Below are 24,937 nucleotides of genomic sequence, written 5' to 3'. Positions count from 1 at the left end.
AATTTTCAATAACACTTCCTCAAGAGCGTAATCCAACGTCTGGGAGGCTTTTGGTGTCATCCTAGATGGAGAAAATAACATCCCATGCTTTTTGAGACAAATATGCAACTGCGTTTTAATAATTGCACGTTTTCACTGCTCATATATATGCGGGTTCGGGTCGGTTTGCGGATCTTTTTGGCAATATGTGCGGGGGGCGGGTTCGGTATTGCACGTCGCAGGTGCCGGGCGGGAGCGGGTCTTGAAAATCAGACCCTTGCAGGACTCTGGTCTGAACGCCACAGACAGGTTAGATACGTTTTTCAAGACTGACATTGTTTTGGGTTTTTCATGTGATTTTATTGTCAAAAAATAGCTTATTCTTTCAAATAATTCCAAAAACAAACTATTGTGTTCTCTGTTTCAGGTGAACAAGCTGAAGCGGGACCTGGCCTGTATGAAGCAGGAGCTTCAGTTCAAAGAACAAGGCTTTGAGACGCTCAAAGAGTAAGTGCTGCATCCTTACATCCTCACACACTAGAGATGTTAAGATTCACCGATTCGCATCGGTGCACCGGCATAAACGTTCAAGATGCGAGTGCACCGGTTGAAAGAGTGCACATCGGCTACAGTTTGGGTTGAACCGGGTTGAACTCGCGATGCATCGATTGCGTAGCGTCTTTGCATCGGTAAAAAAACGATTCATTCATATAAAATCCCCTTATCTTGTCAACGTTCAGCAGAGACGATCTTTGATATTTGCTTCGCCACTACGGAGAACGAGAGTCTCAGTTATCAACACACACGGAAGTTGAGGAGAAAGAGAGACACAGCGCACCGAAAAATACCTACAAATCAAACGTTTGGCAACACTTCGGATTGTTCAAGAAAGACGGTGTAATAGTCATTTATGCTATATAGTTGACCGCAGGTCATGGAGAGTAATAAGATATCCGTAGACCTTTGTATGAGGTATCTTTATTACTTAACAGGTCTACAGCCATGATACATAGATCCGTCCTAGATGCGGACTTGCATACACACAGTATCACTACGCAGCCGCACCCCATCAGTAACGTCCTGATGGTATATGTGCGCGGCACTATTACTACAGACGGTCATCTTGAAAAATCACTCGCAAATTGTTAACGATGCCGAGCCGCTTTAAAGTACACAAGTAGTACGAGGAACTTAGCGACGCACATAAAGAGGCGACGTGGGGTCTGCGGCTGAAAAGAGAAACCTGAAAGTTAGACATATGAGTTAAATCACTCAGTGAGGTGTTCTGTCAGAGAGAGTGGTGTTTAGTTTACAGCAGCCTGTGACGGCCAATAATAATTTAAATGTCTTCCTTACTGTAAGCAGTTATGATAAAGCTGCTTGTGAAAGGTTATTTGTATTATTTATTGTTCATATAGAACCCACTGCTTTCTGCTCACTGGTGAGTTAGCCTCTGAGTGTTAAGCACATCAGGCTGGCAGCTGTATGGGCATTGCTCTATGGTAGCTGTTATTTGCACATTGTTAATCATGAGCAATGCATCCTTACATTGTTTAACTGTGAGGTGTTATACAATTGTACTCTGGAGAGTTTTTAAAGGTAAATAAATAAACGGCATGATGGGATGTACAGTACCAAATATGTAAAGCACTTTTTTGTTAATGTATGATTTGCTGCATATAAGGAATAAAACAAAAATCCTCTGTCGTACCATATTGAAGTATCATTATTTTTTATCGTGTTGAATCGCATCGTATCGCCCCGAATCGCATAATGTTGAATCAAATCGTATCGAACTGTATCGCAACAGGGGTGAATTGTACCGTATCGCATCGCCTGGTGTTTCAAAGGTATCGTTAATGTATCGTATCGTGGCAACGTATCGAGATGCGCATCGCATCGGCCTCAGTGATGGAGATGCACATCCCTATCACACACATACTGATGACCTTGTTTTCTCGGACAAACTGGTATTTGTTGCTCAGGTATACTCATGTATTGCCTCCCTGACCTTGAGTTCTTGCTGAAGGGCAAATTGACTGGCATATTTGTTAACAGTCGACACTTTATGCTACCAGCAGACCTCCTCATTTAATTTGACGCGCAATGCAAGACAGTCAGAATATGACCTGAATAGCAAGTGTCTGTGTGACCTTCCCTCTCTGTCTTCACTGATTTACAGTATCTCCATTAAAAATGAGGTTTAATGCCAAGTACACAAACCAGGCATTTGCTTTGGTGAATAATGGTGCATGACTAGAATTTAACTATTTTAAAAGCTATTTGTCAAGGTGAGTCAAAGTTAATTAAACATGTGACTCGAGTCCACACCTCTGCCGTCCGTCCACTCCTGAAAAAGTGTGTTAATATTAAAGGGAGCAAAGCATCAACACATGTCCTATCATTTCCTGAACTAATGTTAATGCTGTTCATTCCCAAAAATCAGCTGTCTAATAATTTCAGCTATTTTGATTTGACTTTGCATTTTAAACCGTCACTGTCAGTCATTTTTATAGTTATAGCTATATGTCCACCGCTTCAATGAAAGGTCTATCACATTTATTTTTTATCAAATCACCATTAATTAAATATTTGCTCAAATATAAGTAGATTTTCTTAGTCCTCTGACAGTAAACTGACTATCTTTAGGTTTTAGACTGTGGGTTGATCTGCACTTCCTGTCATATAAAGACACAATTATTCAATGAGATAATAATTATGAGTACAAATGCACCACTTTCTCTGAACAATTACTTTCCTGAGTGCTACCCAGAAATAATCATACCAACAAACAATTTGCAGTAGTTAGCAAATACCAGAGTGTAGTATGCAAAACGCACTATGACTTTATCGAAGACAAAAAACTCAAATTAGAGGCCTTGTTGTTTTTGACTTTGGAAATCCACTTTAGTTGGGACTTGAGTGCAAAGACTTCAGACTCACTTGGGAAATTCACCAACAACCTTTGGACGTTTCTGAATCGTGTTTTCCCTCTAATCGCTGTAATCTGCTCTTCTTAAAAACCCTAGCAATGTCTCAACCTAGCTCTTATCTTCCATTTTTCTTATCCTTATCAATGACATAATCACGCTAGCTTCACAGAAACATCTATTTAATTTCAAGATGAAGGTGTCAAGACTTGCCAAGATGTGTCCCAGGTGAACGGCTCATGTGAATATAGAGAATTGTGTTGAATGGATGAGTGTTACTGCGAAACGCCAGAGCAGCTGACTCTCTTATCACCTGAGTTATTGCCTCAGCATTATCACACATTCCATCAGATCATTTAACACTCTATAAACGCACCGATGGAACAACAGCTGAAGAATGTGGATTCAAGAGGAAACACCCCTTTCTATGTGACCTACTTCTACCTTCTGAAGCGAGTTCATCTCAACGTGCAAGGTGTATCAGGAGAATGTGGATCTGATTCATTTGTTCTTCGTGTCACACTGAAGCTGCGGTGATTTCTGAAATTGAACCTGATTGGAGAGCAGATCCGCCGGTGTTGAATTGAACAGGAATGTCTGGTCTCGCGCAGCACAGTGAGAGTGTGAGGAGGATTAAAGAGTAGCTGAGGCAGAGCGGTTGGACGGCATTCCCCCGTGACTTTCCTCTCCTGTTTCAGGCGTCAGACGCCACTCAGCAACCAATCGCTGAAATACGAATAGGCTTAGACAGGAATGCAGCCCAACACTCCTGTGAAGATTTCACAAAATACTGCTGCATAGGAAGGGATTTGCTATGTTTCACATATGTATGAACAGATAAATAATACACTGAATAAGGCGTATGGAGTCCCCGGTAATATACTTTAGTGTGCTTTTGGCTCGGTCTGTTTTGATCAGTTTTGGATATTATGTCAAGTTTTTCAGACAAAGGGTTTATAGAATATTTTAAACCAGTTCCCAGCATAGTCTCACGGTGACTGTCATTTTAAGAGGGCAGAACATAAGTTTGTATTCCACAAGCTCCTTTCTCCAGACTTCCCTGTAATATGTTCCTCTTTTTGTTGTGATTAGTTGGATGATTTTTATTTTGTGTTCAACAACACTTCAAAAACAACTATTAGACGTTGCTACTGGGCTATTTCAGCCGATACCCAGCACTAAGTAGTAACACAACTTCTCCAGTAAATGATATCAGCATGTCTTCCTTTTTTATACCTACATATAGAATAAAATGCACTTTGTATTATTTTGTCAGCAGCCAAACAGCACAAGCATTCTTTATGATAATGCAACTTCTAATGGCCTCCTACCACATGAGCTACAGCCAATACAGTCTGTGGTGAGCGCTGTATAAATACATATTTTAATAGTTTGAACATAAACTGACATGTGTTTGAGTTAAGGATAAAGACTGTAACAGTCTGTGTTACACCTACAGTGAAGGTTAAGCTTACAGCTGATCAATTGAACATGCTATAATGTCGTTAACATTTAAACAAACATTAGTTTTAGTTAAACAACATATTATATCCTTTTCAGTTATATAGTTCTTTCTTTGTAGCAATTTATGGTTACTTTTATCATAATTGTTTTCATTATCATGACTTTACTTTCTTTTACTTTAGGTGCGTGCTACAGTTGTGAAAGGGAACTCCAAACAAAGTACTCTTCATATATAAAAAAAAAAAAGGGGGGCAACGTCTTTGCCTCTGCTTTACCAATTCTGATCATTTCTCACAAGCAATATAACCTTTAAATCAACCATCAGTGAATCTATCACAGTCTTCAAATGTTAGTCCAACATATTGATGGTATCTTCCTGCAAAATGATAAAAAAGTATTGCTTTTATGCCCATAATCTTTCGGCCTTATGTGTGGTATGCTTTGAAAGCATTTAAGATAACCGGGCTCTTTCTCCTTGGGCAAAACATTGGTGTGAAAAGGTGTGACATTTAAAATGTACAGTAAAGATTTGGATTGTCAATTTTAAACGTGACTGTTTCAGCTTAGTAACCATTTGTTAAAGGTCCCTCTCTCTCTCTCTCTGGGGTCATTGTGATTTTTGTCATAAAAAGGTTTATAACAGCGTTTTCTCTCGGCATAAGTCCATCTTTGAGACGGACTTAGAGAGGATTACTGGTTCTCTCTGCCTGACACAGACTCTCTCACTTCCTCATTCTCTCTGTACCTTGTTTTCTCCCTCTCTCTCTGAACCTCCCCCCCTCTCCCTCTCTGAAGAATGTGGAAGGACCTGTTATTCAGATGCATGCATGACTTGCTGATGAAAGGCTTTACAGAGCTGCTGCTGCTGCCTCTGATGGCTGTTTCCTGTCTGTTCTCCCTGCAGCCAAACACTGGATCTCATGTGTGAACGCTACAAATTGAGCAAACATTGAATCTCCATTTCCCAAATGGTCCTGATTAGGGCTGAACGATTAATCGATTTTAAATCGAAATCGCGATTTGAAATGATGCGATTATCAAATCGCAAAGCCTGCGATTTTTTTTAACCTTTTAAAAAAAAAAAAAATTTAAAAAAAAAAAATTTCTTCTTGTGTGTCTGTCATCCACACCAATCAAAAGTGTTGTGCTCCACATGTACCAGCCATTGTTAATCAATCAGAAGTGGCCCATGATAAAAGGTGATAGACAGATTGATCCAATCACCTGCCAAGTGCTTTTGAAAGTGCCTGCCCTTTCCAAATGGCTTCCAATGGAGCTCTCCTAGATGGTTTGGTGAAACAAACCATCTGAGTCAGGTTAGTGATGCTCCATCACATGTTTCTATTACAGGGTGAATCTTAAACTGAAGCTTTTTACATTAAACTTACGTTGGGTCGCTTAAAAGCAAATATCGCAAATCGCAATCGCAACATTTGTCAGAAAAATCGCAATTCGATTTTTTTCCCAAAATCGTGCAGCCCTAGTCCTGAGTTATAACGCAGAATCACAATCAGAATCAGGTTTATTGCAAAGTAGGTTTATAATGTGGCATACAAAGTAAGACAAATTGGGTTATAGAACTTTTTGAAAACTATTATAAAATAAAAAACGGAATAAAATATTTTACAAGAAATATTAATTTACAAAGAAATATTTACAAAATAAAGTTACTCTGAAAAAATGTGCAGTACATCAGAATTGAAAGTGAATAGCTGTAAAAGCTGATTAATCAGAATAACAAAAGTCGGCTTTACATTTAAACCCATTTTAATGTGGACTTTATTTGGTTATTATTAGTTTTTTATTATTGCCATTATCTGGTACAGACGGACGAATGACCAACAGCTACGTTAGCTCATCTCCTGCTTAACATAAAAAATCAGCTCCGCTTAAAAAAAAAGCTTTACTCATAATTCAGTTATCTTTTTGAATATATTTTTTTACTTTTCTGTCATTTCAGTGTCTCTCCTTTTCTACCTGTTGCCTTAAGACAATGAGCCAATCCCTCTCTTACAACACAGAAGTACTGTTCCAATGTCCAGCATACATGGAATTCTACCGAGCCCAGCGTACTTAGTTTGGAGAAATTTCGAGGCTGCACATGTGTAGACTCCGCGGTCTTCAAATCCCCACAATGCTTTGCACACGGACCAATTTCCCCAAATCTGTGGCGGAAAATGTAAGGCGGGGCCTCTCATATGAAGCACACTTGCACACTTGCTCGCCTGTTCCACTCTTTGTTTTCCGAATGTCGGGAAGTATTCTTGCCTCGCTTCTGAAGCAAGACGCTCGGAAGACATGTGCTACCAAGCAAGCGTCCTCGCGATTGAGAAACACCAAGTATGTGCACGTCTTGAAAAGTCTCAAAAAGTCCAAACACCCCAAGAGAAAAACCCTTAGATATTGTGTCTCACAAAATCCACTTGTATTAGTATAAAAAACTTGTCGTGATGCTGACCTTTTGGAGACGTAGAGTATCAATTGGCCTTTACACCTCTCAACTAAAACGGGGATGGTTGTGACGGTGCTGCAGGAGGCTGTTCTGTTCTTTTTTGGGCAGTTGTTTTAATGTAATAGCAAATAATTGTACTTTAAATTGTCTGCCTTTGTTTCCCATCATACTTTTATATGATCATGAACGATATCTCGCCTTCTATTGACAATAAACCCTTACACTGAGTATAACAAAGATGCAAGTGCAAGATCCTGCAGTCTAAGAGCCAGCTAAATGTGCTGCGGTCCCCAGCTGATCACATGTCTGCTTTTAAAGCTGAGGCTGCAGTGTTCCAATCTCTGGCCCATCAAGGTATTGTGAGTTTACAAATGAAAAGAATCAGCCCAGGGGATTATTCGGAGAAAACAACCCTCTTGCATATTTTTAATATCTAATCCATTAAAAAACTTTGCTGATGGTTCTAAACACAGAATATCGTTGATAACATCATCATCAGGATACATCGAACAATCATTTCTCAAAGAACAAGTAATTAGTTCAATAGAGAAGCTTGGAAAATATGTAAATAGGTGAGAGAATGAGCAATACCTCCACCTGCTTTTATTCTTCACTCTGTGATCACAGCTTTAGCTTCACACTTAGTGTAACTGTATGACAATGAGTCAAAGTGTTGCTGTCATGTCTCCACACTCAGCTGATCTAGTTGCTTTTGTAACAGTTAAAAGAGCAGCTGATTAAAAGTCATCAGATCTGTGAAAGTAATTCATCCGTCTGGAGCAGCTGACAGTAAATGTGTCAGGACATTTTGACAGGATCGTCGGCTGTTGATACTGCTACTTAAATCTATCTAATGCATCATCTCCTGTCTCTCTCCCCTTCTACCTCACCCCCCCCCCCCCCAGGATAGACCTGAAGGTGTCCAGCAGTCCGTATGGCTTCAAGCTGCAGGAGGCGCAGAGCATCCTCAGCGAGGTCCGCACCATCCGAGACGCCATCAGCTCTGGGGAGAAGGAGAAACAGGAACTCATGCAGGTAAAAAGACACATCTGTAATGAAGGGTGAAACAGTCAAGTACATCTAGAGAAATGTGATGATGAGACGTAGATGAGCCCATAACTAGTCAAGCTTTGTCGGGTTCAAATAAAGTTTTATTTATATAGAACATTTAAAAGCGATTTTTGGTCGAGCCAAAGTGCTGTAAATGTAATAAAAACACATTACTACAATCACAATAAAAGACAATAATTGACAACAGAAATATAAAAAACAAAAACACAGGGAATAGTCAGGTGTCATGCTTCGCTCTGACTAGAAGGCCAGAGAGAAGAAGTGTGTCTTTAGTGTCGGGCTCAGCTTAGTAGCACCTGTAATTTGATGTTTAATCTCTAAATTTAGTTTAAAATGTTCCAAAATCAGATATTCTAAACGTTGTTTGTCAACGTAAACCTGTTTAGCATTGACAAACAAATTCACTACACCGATTTCTCGTAATTTACATTTTTTTTTGTAACGGACTGAGACAAATGACCTGAACTCGAATGCGAGAAGAATAAACGTCAGTACAAATGGCTTGCTGATGTAAAAGCTTAGCATTGTTTAAAGGTGGCTGAAGGCAGGATGTTGAGTTGATCAGCTCCAGTATCAACTCTTTGATGAACAAAAGGAGAAAGGAAAGGAACTCCAGATACTGACATGTGATACAGAGAGCCACGTGGATCATGTCAGGAATCTCAGCCAGACCTCATCACAATGGGCATATTCCCACAAAAGAAAGGAATGTCATATTACTTGCTTACTACAGAGTAGACGTGTTTTTAGGCCTTTTTATAGAAAACTTCATGCTTAAAAACCAACTTTTCGAACAACTGCTACAAGGTCACTTTGCTACTCGTTGTTTTAACATTACCGTAGTCGACCATGAAAGAAAGTTTATAGTGTTCCTTAGATAAACAGCTTGTCTTTTATAGGAATAGACAAGCAAATATGGGGGGTATAAATGAGTCACATTCAATATTCAAAGCTTTATTGACATGTGCACGGTAGCTACAGTGTAGATATGGCAATGAAAAACTGAAGTCACAGGCTCCTCCAACAGTGCAACATGAATATATAGAACATAGAACAAATAAAATAATGCAAGAGAATGTTTTGAGATGTGCAACAATGTAAATACAAATAATATAGAAATAGTGCAAGAAGTGGATGGATGGATGGATTAGGGAATGGTGATATGAAAAATATTGATTATCCCAATGTGTTTTACCAATTATCTCTATCAAGCTAGCGACGATATTAAACATACATTCCTCAAATAATCATTAGCAACATGGATTTAATGACCAATCATGTAAGGGCAAATATCAGCAAAGGTACACTAAAATCATACAAAAACATATAATTCATAAACACAAATGAACACAATTAGTAGAAGCGGGAGGGCTGAAGCATAGCTTATGGGGAGTAGCCCTCCCGTGCATCATCATTAGCATCAATATAACAATGGCATTTATTTCGTCAAAAACGTATAGAAATTAAGGAGTACAAAGAAATAAAGAAAACTAATGAAAACTGAAAAAAAATAAAAGTTAGGGCAAGAAAAAAGTAAATGCATATATATAAATAACAGTGGGAATATCCAGTATTTGTTAGCTGGAGTAATCTGCAAACAGAATTGTTTTTACCTTAGTTTTGAATTGTTGATGACTAGTAATAATTGAAAGGTCTAGGTGGAGTCCATTCCACGTTCTAACATTTAGACATCATTTTTTATTTTACTAGGAAAAAATTACGATATCCAAAATCTATGGCGATCTCTAGTGTCATATCATTTATCAATATAATTCCCTGCCATAAAATACAGAGACTGTAATGTAGAAAGTAGCAGAATCGAAAGGCTCTGACTGAATAACCTCCAGATGCTCTGTGCCTTGAGCTGCAGCGCAACACTCATCTTCAAACGCTGTGGCGGGCAGTGGTTTGTGAAGAAGAGGAGGAATAGGAAATGAAGGTGGAGTACGAAGCGAAGCTGTGTGAGGTGAGGAGACGAGGCCTTGAGACGACCCTCAGGAGAGTCTTAATGTTAAAACACTTCACATTATATTGCAGTAAAACAGATGTAGGGACCCGCAGTAGCTGAGGCTGCTTCAGAGCCTCCGGTCAGCTTCACTCGGGAGAAGAAGCTTTGTGTTTGTGGGGATCAGTTTCAGTGTTTTCTCCAAAGTGAAAACGATTTAGCCGACTGTAGCAACATTTATCAACGCTGAGGTTGCTGCTCATGTGGTTTAAACTCTGAGTGGGTATTCGATAAGATGGAACTTTATTTATCCCCTTGGGGAAATTCAGATAGATGGATGGATTGATAATTTATTTATCCTAATTTTTGGAATTCGTTTTGTCACAGCAGCATGTTGACAGTCGTCTAACAAGAAAAAGAACTACAAAATGTCTTTAAAAATAGAATAAAATACACATATTCACACTATAGAAAATACATATTCAGAACAGTATTTACACACTATAAAATATACAGAATAAATTAGAATACTAATCTACTAATGGGACAGAATCATATAAGGAGAGTCTACTTTATACATATTTTAATTCAAAAATAAAATGTATCCTGTGAGTTATTGGCTACAATATGTGAGTACAGTTTGTGCAAATTGTTCATTATTATAAAAAGGGAGAACCAAAACTATTTAATTATTTGAGGGTGAATTAGTATTTATCTTTTTGTCAGTTCTGGTATTTCAGGTGGCACTGTAGTCAGACACCACCAGTTTGAGTTTGGAAACAATTATGCAACGTATGGTTGCACCTACATATCCTCTTTATTGTCATATTTCTATCTTTTGTGTTTTCGTTTAATCATTTTGTCTATAAAATATCAAAAGAAGTTGCAATTATGTCTTATTTTAAAGCCCAATGTGCATTTTTAAATGCCTCACTTTGACTGACAACATGTCCAAAACCAAAATAAGTTTTCAGCTGATTTCCAATGATATAAAAGAGAAAAGCAGCAAATCCTTCTTTGCAAAACTGCAAAGTTCTGCTGCATGGTGACTTTAAGTTCAAGGTCCAATATGCTTTATTTGCATGAATGGAAATCCGTCTATCCTCCTCTTCACTGCTCTCTGCGACAAACAAAAGGTGTTTTACTTTTATAACTCCAAACCCTCCTTTGCTTTTCTACTGTCCTTTATCGTGTGTGACAGCATCGCAGTGCAGTGTTTACTCCGTATTTCCACCATGACTGCAGACTGTGTTCAAATGAAATTATGTGACAGGCTGCAGGTGTAAGGGGAGCGGAGACTTCACTAAAAACTTGTTGTAAAAATCTGGTTTGTGGCTCTCATGCAGAAAAAGGCAAACCACCCCTTATTGGTTCTTGGTTGCTAATACACCGTTGTTCATCATTATAATGCCTCGAGGGTACATTTTTGATATCTGTCTTGAAAACATTTGTAATGTGTTTGAACAGGAAAGATGTTTGTTCATGCTCCAGGCAAAAACACGCCTGCGTATTAAAGGGTAGAACATGTCAAATGTCTATAAATCTTAGTTTTAAGCATTTCCGACTTACATTTTAGACTTTAGACTGAAATGAGAACTCCCAGTGGTGACAATTTTCCATCAGCCGCATATACATTCTTAAAGATTGAAAAATATCGGGTTTTTTCAGGCAATCCTGTTTGCAGAGTCGTTTGGCTCATATTTGTTTAAAGGTAGAGTGAGGAAAATGTGTTCAAGAAAACATAGTCTGCCTCCCATCTCTCCCCCTTCCTCCCCCTCGCCATCTGCAGCTGACAGTTCTCTGTGTGTGTGTGTGTGTGTGTGTGTGTGTGTGTGTGTGTGTGTGTGTGTGTGTGTGTGTGTGTGTGTGTGTGTGTGTGTGTGTGTGTGTGTGTGTGTGTGTGTGTGTGTGTGTGTGTGTGTGTGTGTGTGTGTGTGTGTGTGTGTGTGTGTGTGTGTGTGTGTGTGTGTGTGTGTGTGTGTGTGTGTGTGTGTGTGTGTGTGTGTGTGTGTGTCAAAAGAGAAATGGAGAAATCTGTATTCCTGCTAACAGACCTCACTGACAGCTTCACTTTAAACTGAGCCGATACGATTACCGTAGTCAAAACCTTGATTTGTCAATCAAATTTGACGATCTATTCATTGTCTCTCTCAATTTTCAAGCAAAAATACCAAAGCTCTCAATTTTGGGAATGTGCAGCTGTCCTGCGTCTCAGGTGATAATAATCTGAATATTTTTGGTTTTCTAGTGTAGGAATATATTGTTTGATATGTACATATATATCTACTTGCTGCAGAAAATGAGGAGAATCTGTTATATTAAAATGATGTGGATCCACTTTGTCTGGCACATGGAAAGTGATACAAATATTTGAAATGGGGGAAAAAAAAAATCTAGCAGCTGCTCAATTAAAAATAAAACTGCATCTGCTGTTTTTTTCCCAGAGCCCTTAGAGAAAAAGGTAGATGATTTCTGTGTAAGGAAATCTTTCAAATACAAATGTAAACACTTATCTCTGGTTGCCACTCCGGTCTGAATAACAGCCATGTAGAGCTTTGTATTTAAACTAAGATGCTATTAAGACATTATCTAAATACTTAAACACTTCCACGATCAAAAAGATGGTAATGTTATTTTCACGCCCCCTTTGAAAAGCAAAGATAAGGTGCGTTCCAGAGCAGGCTTCAGAAGCGGCCGCCGAGCCGAGTATATAAGATATTCATCACGGCTGTAAAATATGAAAGTATGACTGCGGCAGCGTCTCCGCTGCTGCTCCACAAACACACCGGGAACCTGCAGCGAACACACAATAGTGTTTCCCCTAGGTTTACTGCTTTGGGGGGGGGTGCTGCCCATAGGCGGATTTTGCGGGGGTGCAGGGGGGGGAATTGCCCCCCCCTAGTGGCTGAAATATGTTACAGCATTACTACGTCCTACCTTATTTTAATAAGGACACTCGTTAATAATATTGTAGCGTGTTCAAGTGACCAAGGGATATAGTAGTTATCAAATAAGTATAAGATGTGCACAGTTATTACATTACGTTACATGTCACTTGTTAAACGCTTTTATTCAAAGCGACTTACATACTCAATACTGTGGGCAATCCCCACAGGAGCAATTTGGGGTGACGTGTCTTGCCCAGGGGCACAACGACATGCAATGCATGACTGCAGTGGGGTTTGAACCTGTGACCCCCTGATCTGATCACCAACGCTCAACCCACTGCACCACACGCCTCCCTGTTATGATAAGTTTCAAAGTTATGTAATGCACTGTTGTTGGGGGGAGAGACTGCCCCTTCCATATGAGTTTGTGTGTGCAGCAGGCATGGAAAAGTCATACTCAGTGCGGTGAGTACTGGCTTTATTGTTAGTGTGTCCGTAGCACCCCACGCAATAGTTGGGACTGTGTACTGACGTCAGTAAAAAAGGTTTCCCCCCCCCCAAGCGCAACTGTCAAACTCTGCCTATGGTGCATTGCAGTTTTTCTTAGGGTCAAAAACACTAAACTCACAACTTAAAATGAAAGCGTTTAGTTTATTTAATAAAAGAGCACATGTTCAATGTGAACATTGACAGTAGATATAGATTAGTTGCAATTTGGTGCTATATATGTATGTGTATATATAAATATATATATATAAAAAAAACTATTTTTACAAAAAAAAATTTGTATTATATAACTATATTGTTACTTTATATAACTCTTTTCTGTCCTTAATCACTTCCTGTTCCACTCCTTGTCTCCTATTCCTTGTGTAGTTTCTCACCCCGATGTGCCAGTTTCTCCCTCCTTCTGATCCTTGCTCCACGTAATCTGCAGCAGCTCTTGTTTTATCTCTTGTGTTGCCGTAGAAACTGGCGGTGCTGAAGGACAGTTTCCAGCTGGACTCGGGCTCTCAGCAGGAGCTGTGGGGCAGCAGTCCCTCGCTCGCTAACTCCGAGCTGTGCATCCCGCGGCTGTACTCCGACGCCGGCTCGCAGACCGACATCCCCGCTGAGGTGAGTCCCAGAGAGGATGTCAGTTGTATATGTATTTTTATGATTTTTTTACATTTATCACATTACACGAACACAACCGAATATGCCCCAACATTAGACATATGGCAGATTACAAAATATTTCTAAAATAAAAAGTGTGCAGTTACTAAACTGAAAAAATATATAAACGCAACACTTTTGTTTTTGCTCCCATTTTCCATGAGATGAACTCAAAGATCTAAAACATTTTCTATATACACAAAATAACCATTTCTCTCAAATATTGTTCACAAATCTGAAAAAATCTGTGACAGTGAGCACTTCTCCTTTGCCGAGATAATCCGTCCCACCTCACAGGTGTGGCATATCAAGATGCTGATTAGACAGCATGATTATTGCACAGGTGTGCCTTAGGCTGGCCACAATAAAAGGCCACTCTGAAACGTGCATTTTTGCTTTATTGGGGGGGTCTGGGGGGGTCCGAAAACCAGTCAGTATCTGGTGTGAGGGTTAGGGTTAGGGTAATGTTGTGAATCGAGTGGCCGATGTTGGGGTTATGGTATGGGCAGGCGTATGTTATGGACGACGAACACAGGCATGCTCTATCGTGAACTGTTCAGACCCGACGGGTAATAAGGGATTATGACGGATATTTTACGATCCTGTCTGTCAAAATGACGGACAGCGAAAAGGTTTATTGACATGGCGAGATATAAATATAATGTTGGTACTTGTCTCTAGGTGTGTAAATGTGGCCCTGTAAATACGATGTCCTTTTGTGTTATCTGTTGTTTTATTTTCATGTGGTAACCTACTTGCTGCCATGTTGGACAGATCTCTATTGAAAAAGAGATCGATGATCTCAATGGGACCACCTGGTTAAATAAAGGTTTAAAAAAAAAAAGTGTTTAAAAAAAAAAAACTAAAAAAAAATTGCGGTAGATTTTGTCTACCGTCTCACGACGGTATTGGGAAGTTTATTTACCGCGATACCGCGATATTCGGTATATCGTTACATCCCTACTCTTGATCCATCCATCCATCTTCTCCCGCTTATCCGTGGTCGGGTCGCGGAGGTAGCAGTTCCAGCAGAGAGCCCCAAACTTTCTTTTCCCTGGCCACATCAACCAGCTCTGACTGGGGGATCCCAAGGCGCTCCCAGGCCAGAGAAGAGATATAATCCCTCCACCTGGTTCTAGGTCTACCCCTTGGTCTCTTCCCAGCTGGACGTGCCTGGAACACCTCCCTAGGGAGGCGCCCATGTGGCATCCTAACTAGGTGCCCGAACCACCTCAACTGGCTCCTTTCGACGCGAAGGAGGAGCGGTTCAACTCCGAGTCCCTTCCGGATGACCGAATTCCTCACCTTATCCCTAAGGGAGACACCAGCCACCCTGCGGAGAAAACCCATCTTGGCCGCTTGTACCCGCGATCTCGTTCTTTCGGTCATGACCCACCCTTCATGACCATAGGTGAGGGTAGGAACGAAAAAGGCCCGGTAGACAGAGAGCTTTGCCTTCTGGCTCAGCTCCCTTTTCGTCACAACGGTGCGGTAAAGCGACTGCAGTACCTTTCCCGCTGCTCCGATTCTCCGACCCATCTCACGTTCCATTGTTCCCTCACTCGAGAACAAGACCCCGAGATACTTGAACTCCTTCACTTGGGGTAAGGACTCATTCCCTACTTGGAGTGGACAGTCCATCGGTTTCCTGCTGAGAACCATGGCCTTAGATTTGGAGGTGCTGATCCTCATCCCAGCCGCTTCACACTCGGTTGCGAACCGATCCAGTGAGTGCTGAAGGTCGCAGACCGATGAAGCTATCAGAACCACATCATCTGCAAAAAGCAGTGGTGCAATCCTTAGTCCACCGAACTGCAGACCCCCTCCCCCACGAGTACGCCTCGAAATCCGATCCATGTATATTACAAAGAGGATTGGTGACAAAGCGCAGCCTTGGCGGAGGCCAACCCTCACCTGAAATGGGTCCGACTTACTGCCGAGGACTCGGACACAGCTCTCGCTTCGGGAGTACAGAGATTGGATGACCCTGAGTAGAGACCCCCTCACCCCATACTCCCGCAGCACCTCCCACAGTAACTCCCTGGGAACCCGGTCATACGCCTTCTCCAAGTCTACAAAACACATGTAGACTGGATGAGCGTACTCCCAGGCCCCCTCCAGGATCCTTGCGAGAGTAAAAAGCTGATCCGTCGTTCCACGACCAGGACGGAATCCGCTTTGTTCCTCCTCAATCTGAGGTTCGACAATCGGCCTGACCCTCCTTTCGAGTACCTTAGAGTCAACTTTCCCGGGGAGGCTGAGTAGTGTGATGCCTCTGTAATTGGCACACACCCTCTGATCCCCCTTTTTAAAAAGGGGAACCACCACCCCGGTCTGCCAGTCCTTCGGTACTGTTTCCGACTTCAACGCAACTTTGATGAGACGTGTTGAGGGACTGTCATGGTTGTGCTCTTGATAAGCCATTAAAACAGTAAAAACACGTTCAGTTTCCTTTTGCTTTTTGTGTCTCATGTACACCAAAACATACCCATCTGTGATGGAAAAATAAAGTAATCTAAAAGTAATCTGATTACCTTTTTTTAAGACACGTAACTGTAACTGTATTCGGAATACTTTCAGAGCCATGTATTCAGTAATCAGTAACTGATTACATTTACAAAGTAACCCTCCCAACCCTGGTTATCAGCACAACATAAGGTATAGTCCCACAGGTAAAAAACGAAATCAAAAAGTCTACCACGTGTTAGCATTCATCTTAGGGCAGGTTTTTCCGAGAGACAAAAAAAATATGGACACCAAGTCAACCTTTTTAAAAGACAGGCTATCCATCAAACTGAGTGCAAGGACTTTTTATGTATTGACTTACCAGAGAACATGCCCCTGAACATTGTTATCTATTACCTGTTGGAAGATAATGGTTATGTCGCCAAGACTTGATTTGACTTATTTTTTATACAAAATATTCTTGCGCAATCTAGGTTTGGAAAAACTAGACTAAACTAAATGTTGCATCATAATTATGTCCTGTAATGAGCAATTTACAATGTTGTCTTGGTACGTTGGCTTTATTAAATGATGATCCTGAATATTGTTTTATAAACTGATGTGTGTAAACGTCCATTGTGTCATTGTTTGTGTGTAGTTCATGACCAGCACCAACAAACTGGCAGAGAAGGTTCGTGTGAGTCTGCAGTACGAGGAGGCCAAGAGAAGGTGCGCAAAAAATCTATTGAAAACATTCAAATATATCTCTGTTTGCAAGTATTTTATGTAAAGGAATACCTCAACCTGAATGAATGAAACTTTTATAATCGGTGTTGTTTGATTTTGTATGGATTCAGATTTGCAAAAGCTCTGTGTGATTTAGTTATTTTACCAGCTCACTAATCTGCTGTCGTTCTCCTGAGCATTAAGCATCTAACAGAATTTGCTCAAGATAAACACTGTAAAGAGAAGAGGATTTGTAGCAAAGGGTTGTTTGACCCTGGGTTTTCATCATACAGTTTCAAGGTCGAACACTTCTTTACAGAACTGTAATTATCTATGAAAACAGTTTTTCCTGTGTTCCTCCGAAGAGCCAATTGATGGCTAGAGTCAAAAGTCAAAGTCAGCTTTATTATGTGTGATACAAACAGGGAGATCGACATTCTGTTTCTCTATGGCCCCAAGAATAAGAATATATACAAATATATATATATACATGTATTTTAGGGCTTCACGATTTTGGGAAAAAATCTAATTGCGATTTTTCTGACAGATATTGCGATTTGATTTGCGATATTTGTTTTTAAGCGACCCAACGGAAGTTTATTGTAAAATGCGGCCATATCTCCGGCTAGGAAGGTCACATCAACATGCTCCCGTCTCTAGCACCCCCGCAGCCCGAGCTACGAGTGAAAGAACTAAACTTACATGAAACTTCCGTTGGGTTGCTTTAAAGTCAAGCTTCAGTTTAAGATTCACCCTGTGATAGATGTAAAACATGTGATGGAGCATTACTAACCTGACTCAGATGGTTTGTTTCACCAAACCATCTAGGAAAGCTCCATTGGAAGCCATTTGGAAAAGTAATTCAAAAATACTTGGCATGGGCCACTTCTGATTGGTTAGCAATGGCTGGTACATGTGGAGCACAGCACTGTAAGGTGTAAGTCTAGTCTGGTGAACTAGAATTATAATCATAATAATAATAATAACTTTGATTCATAAAGTGTCTTTCATTAAACCCAAGGACCCTTAACAATAATTCCAAATGGATGAATATATGACAACAGAACAAATATTCTGTCCATTTCAGCTAGTAGACAGAACGTGTCTTCTGCTGGATGACTGTATGTGTCTCTGTGTGTATTATTGAGTATATAAGTCAAATGTTCATTAAACGTCTCCTCCTCCTCCTCCTCCTCCTCCTCCTCCTCCTCCTCCTCCTCCAGGATCGCCACCATCGAGGTGCAGATCGCCAAACTGGACAGCGAGGCGTGGCCGGGGCTGCTGGACCCGGAGCGGGACCGCCTCATCCTCATCAACGAGAAGGAGGAGCTGCTGAAGGAGCTGCAGTACGTCAGCCCCCGCCAGCGCCTGCAGCCCAACGACAAGGAGAAGCTGGAGTCTGAGAAGAAACGTCTGGAGAGAGACCTGCAGGCGGCCAGAGACAACCAGAGCAAGGCCCTGACCGAGAGGTGGGGGGGAGGGAGTTTATTACACATTAAATACTTTATTTACCGATAATAATCCAAATCTGTAATGTACATGTAAGGCAAGGCAAGTTTATTTATATAGCACCTTTCAACACAAGGTAATTCAAAGAGCTTGACAAAAATGAAATACATTAAGAGCATTGAGAAATAGTGCAGTGGAAACACATTGTAAAATGGCGTTTGAGGAGTAATGTAAAGATAAACACAATAAATAATGATACACACAAAGGAGGAAAGGAGGAGAGAACTAAATACATCTGTCTTCTTTAAGGACACACACTTAAAGGTGGGGTAGGTAATTTTGGAGAAACCAGCTAGAGTGCGCTAGAATTTGAAAATACATAGCCGGGAAAAATCTGCCATTTCCTTACAAAGCCCCTCCTCCAACACACACGAATGCGCATATGACCAATGATGGCACGAGATAATTTGTTTACAGATGGAAGGCTGACAGGCAGGTAGGCCATCCAGTTACTTTAGCCGGGCCGGCTCAAATGATTGGTCGTGCTCTTAACAGCGCTACAGCTTCCACAGATGACATTTTTTTATGGATGTTTTGTCAAAGCACTTCAGATATTCATTGCTATCTGGATGTTAAGAGCATTCCATGGAATATAACAAAAAGTGTACCTCGAGCCGGTTTCTCAAACTTACCTACCCCACCTTTAATCAAAAGTTATGGAAATTGAAATACGGACTAGTACCAAAACACAATATTTAGTAAAGGCAACATTTGTGAAAATGAAGCACTTTGGGCCTACAGAGAAACACTGGCCTGCAAACTCTGTTCGACAGACTTTATAAATAATCCTTGTTTGTTAAAGATCCTCCAAAAACATTGCGTTATTATCATTTTGATCATGTTTTTAATCATATTGTGAGTAACGTTTCATTCCCTCCTATCCTATTGCAATTACAATATCAGTCAATGTTACCTACATGAGTTATTGCCCTAAAGTGTGCAGCCCTCATCTCTGTCTGACAGGAGCAGCAGCTGCTGCAGAGTTTCTGTGTGTTTACTCTCTGACTCTCTGGAGAAGGTTAGAGGAGGCGCTGACAGCACTGAGGAGGCATTATCGTCTCCTCTGCTGATGAAGTGACTGACCTTCTGTTGCTGTTTGACTCCTCTGACCTTCAGACCTTCAGAGACGTCAAACCTCCCTGATGATTATTAACAGTTTCTCTCTGTAGTCTTCTTTCCTCTACTTGTTTCCTCTTCTTGTTCTGGTTGCCTCTTTTTTTCCACTCTCCCTGAAGTCTCCTCTTCTTATTTCTCTTTTTCTCGTCTCCTTTTTTATTTCCTCTCCTCTTTTGTAACCTCTCCTCTCTTGTCCCCCCTTCTCCTTGTTTTTCTCCTTTCCTCTTCTCCCATCTTCCTTTCCTCTATTTGTCTTATCTCCTTGTCTCGTCTCCTATCTTTGTTTCCTCTACTCCTCTCCTTTTCTTTTATTTCCTCTCAACTCCTTGCCTTATCTCTTCAACTCTCCTGCCCCCCTTCTCCTTGTCTCCTCTCCTTGTCTTATATCCTGTCTTTTTTTGCTCTACTCCTCTCCTTTTCTTCTTTCTCATCTCCTCTCCTTGTCTTCTTTTCTTTTTCTTGTCTACTGTCTTTGTCTCCTCTACTTTCTTTTCCTATTTATTTTTAAGTCTCATCTCGTCTCCTCTTTGTTTCCTCTCCTTGTCCCTTGTCCTCTCTCCATCCCCCCTCTTATTGTTCTCTCTCATGTCCTCTTCTCCCATTTGTCCTTGTCTCATCTTCTTTTTGTGTTTTCTTAGTTTTTTCTCCTGTCCACTCCTTGTCTCCTTACTTTTCTTTGTCAACTCTCTTTGTCTCCTCTACGTGTCTCTCTCTATTCCTTGTTTCTAACCCTGTCTGATCCCTATCTCCTTATCTCCTTATCTCCTCTTCTTCTTCTCTACCTCTCTTTTTCCAGTGTTTTAGTCTTTTATTCCTCCATGTTCTCTCTGTTCCTGCTCTTCAACATATGTCCTTCTCCCTTCTTCCCTCTCTGTAGTTTTGTATCACTCTCACTTTTCCTAAATAGCAGCAGACCAGAACCATCAAGATCACCATCTCTCCCTCTCTCTCACCCCCCCCCCCCCCCAACAGGACTCTTATTATTCAGGCTTCAGGTCAGACTCTACCTGAGCTCTGTCTCTCTTTGTGTGTCTTCTCCTGTTCCTGAAACCTGAGAGGCTGCAGGGCCTGCTCACAAAAGGAACCTCTTGTAGTCCGCGCACAAACACACATGCACACGTACACGTGCACACACACACACACGCACACGCACACATACACACAAAGATGAAGAAGAAATATGCTTAGGATTTCCTGAAGATGAATCCAAGTTTTGAGTGCAGCAACCACTTTCATTGGTTTAGAAGTTTTAAAAGACTCCATGCAGGTATTATCAGATATTTGGCCAATTAGACCTCCATTCAAGTTGGGCAAAGCTCTGCTGGACATTGTGTGAAAGGTCATTATAGAAATGTCAAGTTGCCCTTCTCTGAAAAACACCACAGTGCTAGCAGAAGAGGCAGGCTTATGTCAAAAAAGCTCAGTCTGAAAACACACACACAGTCCTGAAAACGAGGTTGAATCTAGTAAAGAAAACAAAACACTTCTGAATCGGGCTGCAGTGTGTAGGTTTCCTGGTGCATGTTCATTTATTTTATTTGTTTATTATTTAAAACAAATATCTGAAAATGTTCTTTTTATATCATTAAAAGTCTGAAATATACGTTGACACTCGGAGGCACTGTGCTGTATAACTTTATTGACTAACCCACAAGTCAATCTTTTGATATCTTCGTTAACATTTAAGAAACAATATGAGCGCCCTTCAAAAATATTTCTGTTTCTTTCCATTCTGGCTTTTTTCTCCCTCCTCCTCCGTAGACCAAATGCATTTCAGTCCGCACATGCTTTTCTTCTCATTAGTAAAATAAACACTCACAGTGATTACATTATAGAAGATCCAAAAATGAGTACACACACACACACACACACACACACACACACACACACACACACACACACACACACACACACACACACACACACACACACACACACACACACACACACACCCCCCCCGACAGCAGTGTGTAACCTGATAAAAGGCTTCCCCTCTTTGGCCTGTTTGCTCTCCAGCCACGGATCATAGTAACAGCTGTTCATGTTTTCCTCAGAACAAAGCTTATTCAAACAGATGACACCGCTGTCCCCTGAACACAAAGTGGCTTTTCCCCATGACGCCTGAACACATCACCACCACTGTCATGTTATAATTGTTCTCTTTTTCAAGGACTCAAACTATTATTTATTTATTTATTTTATATATGAGAAAGTGACCAATGTTCTACCTGGGAGCAGCACAAAAGGAATAAGATTAGTTTTGCTTTCGATTTGTAGACAATTGAATTGTTCAAAAGAGAGTTATTGTTAATCCGAAGGTCTGTAACTGACTGATTTGTTTGATCATTTCAGGCTGAGACTCCACTGCAAGAGGAACAAACTGGTCCGAGAGCTGGAAGAGATGGTCCGTCTGGCCACATCCCTGCATACTCAACTCAAAGGGTTTGTTTCTCTCATTACTGCTGTCGATGTCTTAAAGGACAATTCAGATTTATTCCAACCCAGGTATTATCTTTGTAGTCACTTCTATCTGTAATAATTACGGAAGAGGAATGGGCCACTTTTGCTTTTTCATTGGATATTTGACTAAAAGTTTTTTCAGTTCTTAGATCAAAGTCAGAATTCTGAGATTTCCAGAAAATAAATATTATTATTTAGAGGAGACCTATCATGCAAAATGCACTTTTGTACGTCTTTTATACATGAATATGTGTCCCCGGTGTGTCAGAGAACTCACCAAGTTTCAGAAAACACAACCCTTTCTCTTTTCCTCCATACCCAAATCTCTAAAAACGGGGCTGCAACAGATCTGATACAGACTGATACAGATTTGAAATAACTCTGACGTCAGAAACAAGGAGCTCCGCCTATATGGGCAGCTCTCCACCTATCAGGGGAATGGGGGGTTGCCGTGGCATGGTAACAGCATGGTGACAGCATGGTAACAGCATGGTAACATGACGCTCGTGCCTCGCCCCCCTCCTTTGCAGGGGGGCGTGGTCAGCTGCAGCTCATTTGCCACAGAATCAGTCCTTGCAAAAACAGGGCTGGAATAGAGCAAATAGAGCGAAATGAGGCATGGCTAAAATGCATGATCTGTTTGGTATTTTGAAAAAAAAACTTCACAGACATGTTTTATATAGGTATGGCCCTACAATATATTATTCAAATGTAGCATGATAGGTCCACTTTAAAATACTCAAATTCTGACTTTTTTCTCAGAATTCTCAGATTAAGGTCAGAACAAATGTCTGGTCATTTCTGGTTTCTTGGTCACATCCCAAACAAGTGTTTCTCCTGTGTCCCTAATCCTTTTATGTAAAATTAACATTTTACGCACCAAGTCATTTATCTGAAAATGAATATTTCTCGTAAAAATCCAATAAAAAACTAATGTTCGTTAGTTGATAGAGATAGGGCTGGACGGTTATCGTCAGTACAGTAGAGACAGTTAATGAAGGAACATTCAGAAACAAATCCATTGACTTAAAGATCAGCATGTTTTGCTTAATTTTTCCTACATTCATTTATCACATTTAGCCTTTCTTAAATTCAGCATATTTTCTCACAAGGTCGTTGACCATTAGATGATGGACGGAAAACATTTAGTCATTAGATTCAAATCAGGCAGAGAAGGGAGCAGAGCTTTGAAGGGAAGGGGAGGTTGAGAACATTTGGCGCGATGGAAGTATTTGAATGTTTAATCACCAAACATTTGCAGAAGATGAAAGCCATTTTGTTCTCCTCGTCGTTTTCATTTCACTCGCCACAAATCTCTCTTTCCAGCCCAATTATAAACATCCTAGGGAGGGAATCACATTTTTATGAGCTGACGCAAGGCAGCTGTAAGAACTGTACTTATTTTCAGAATCGTTTCATATTTGACACTCAGACAGTTTAAATTCAACAGTGATATTCTGAGTCGTTGCCAGTGTCCTCTCTGTCTCCTCCTCAGGCACGTTTATCTCCCTCACTCTATTTCTGTTCACGTCCAACCTTCTGGTCGGAGAAACATCAAAAGTCTCCCCGGGGGACAGGAAGTCTTCTCTGTCTTTGCTAAAGAGCCTCTCTGCTTTCATTACAGAGCTTTAATACACGGCTACAGGAGGAATCACTCTCAATATCTAAGGTCTATCTTAGGCCCTCCACTTGTTTTCAATTGCAATGAACATCTCTACTGCTGTGCTAAGATAGAGAATAAGACACAAAAGCCAAACAGATTGTGCAATTACAGCTTACATTTTTGACAGGTACGTTTTTTTATATCAAATTTCATACATTCAGGCTATTTGATATGCAATACAGCTTTATTTGTAAAGCACTAAAACCTCCAGACCAAAGTGCTGTACAGAGAAATAATTAAATGTGTTCATAAAATACACAAATCACACAGCCCAGCTCACATACCATAGTATAAGAAAAGTAATACAAATAAAAAGGTAAAAACAAAATAATAATGTATACAAATAATAACAGGCATATAGTAAAAACAATATGCCATTTAAAAGCAACAATCTACAAAGTGCTGAATGCTAAGGAAAAGAGCAGGGTTTTATGCTTTACAGAATATATAAGATATACTAAATAGGAGGCATACACAAACTAAAAGGATAGAACTATAACCATTATTGTGATCTGTTTTAGCTGCATTGTTTTGGGTGAAATTTGTTTTGTTTTTATTAAGGAAAGGCAAATAAAAGAGTGAGCAGACAGGGAGGTATATAGTAGACGTGGGAAACAGAGTCTGCCTGTAGCCATGTAGTTTTCTGCTTATCCATCTTCATGTTTCTTCTTCTTCTTGCCAAAAACGTGTCTTTTTACTCTGTTGTCTTCACTAAAGCCTCTTTATTTCTCATCATTTACTATCACTAAACTCAATGTGAAATAGAGCAATATGCCGTTTATAGGAGCTATAAAATGTATTCGTTTAAAAACAATTATGTCAAGTTGATGCTTGTATCCAAAGCATTTTGACAAGTGTGACAGCAGCGTGGGGTCATCAGGGATTTTAAATCTATTATAAATCGCATATAAATCTATTAGTATGTTATGTTCTGTTTGAAAGAAATGTCCTCTGAATGTAGGATGGTTGTCAAGGAATCCACACAGGCTTTATATGATTGCATTTCCAAAAACTTTTTCTTAGAAAGTAAGCAGTAATAAAGAAGTCCTGCGGTCTACATTTTCTTTAAAAAAGGTTACTTTATTTTAATAAATTAATTATAACACGGTATCCACAGATCCTGAAGACTTTTAA

General features: G+C 40.3%; 1 protein-coding gene across 2 annotated transcripts in view; it reads left to right on the top strand.

Moving 5' to 3' along the window:
* The window catches only part of wwc1 (WW and C2 domain containing 1), an 89,486-nt gene that overhangs the window by 44,433 nt on the left and 20,116 nt on the right, over nucleotides 1-24,937 (top strand). For both annotated transcript variants that reach the window (XM_079649882.1, XM_079649881.1), the window contains 6 exons: nucleotides 407-486; nucleotides 7,731-7,860; nucleotides 13,699-13,845; nucleotides 16,988-17,058; nucleotides 18,279-18,524; nucleotides 22,033-22,122. In XM_079649882.1, the coding sequence (XP_079506008.1) occupies nucleotides 407-486; nucleotides 7,731-7,860; nucleotides 13,699-13,845; nucleotides 16,988-17,058; nucleotides 18,279-18,524; nucleotides 22,033-22,122 (764 nt within the window). The remainder of the gene's footprint in view (nucleotides 1-406; nucleotides 487-7,730; nucleotides 7,861-13,698; nucleotides 13,846-16,987; nucleotides 17,059-18,278; nucleotides 18,525-22,032; nucleotides 22,123-24,937) is intronic.

The sequence above is a fragment of the Notothenia rossii genome (genome assembly GCF_949606895.1).
Source record: "Notothenia rossii genome assembly, chromosome: 9".
NCBI classification, from domain to species: Eukaryota; Metazoa; Chordata; class Actinopteri; order Perciformes; family Nototheniidae; genus Notothenia; species Notothenia rossii.
Note: the sequence above shows the minus strand (reverse complement) of the source record. Positions and strands in the feature narration are given on the sequence as shown.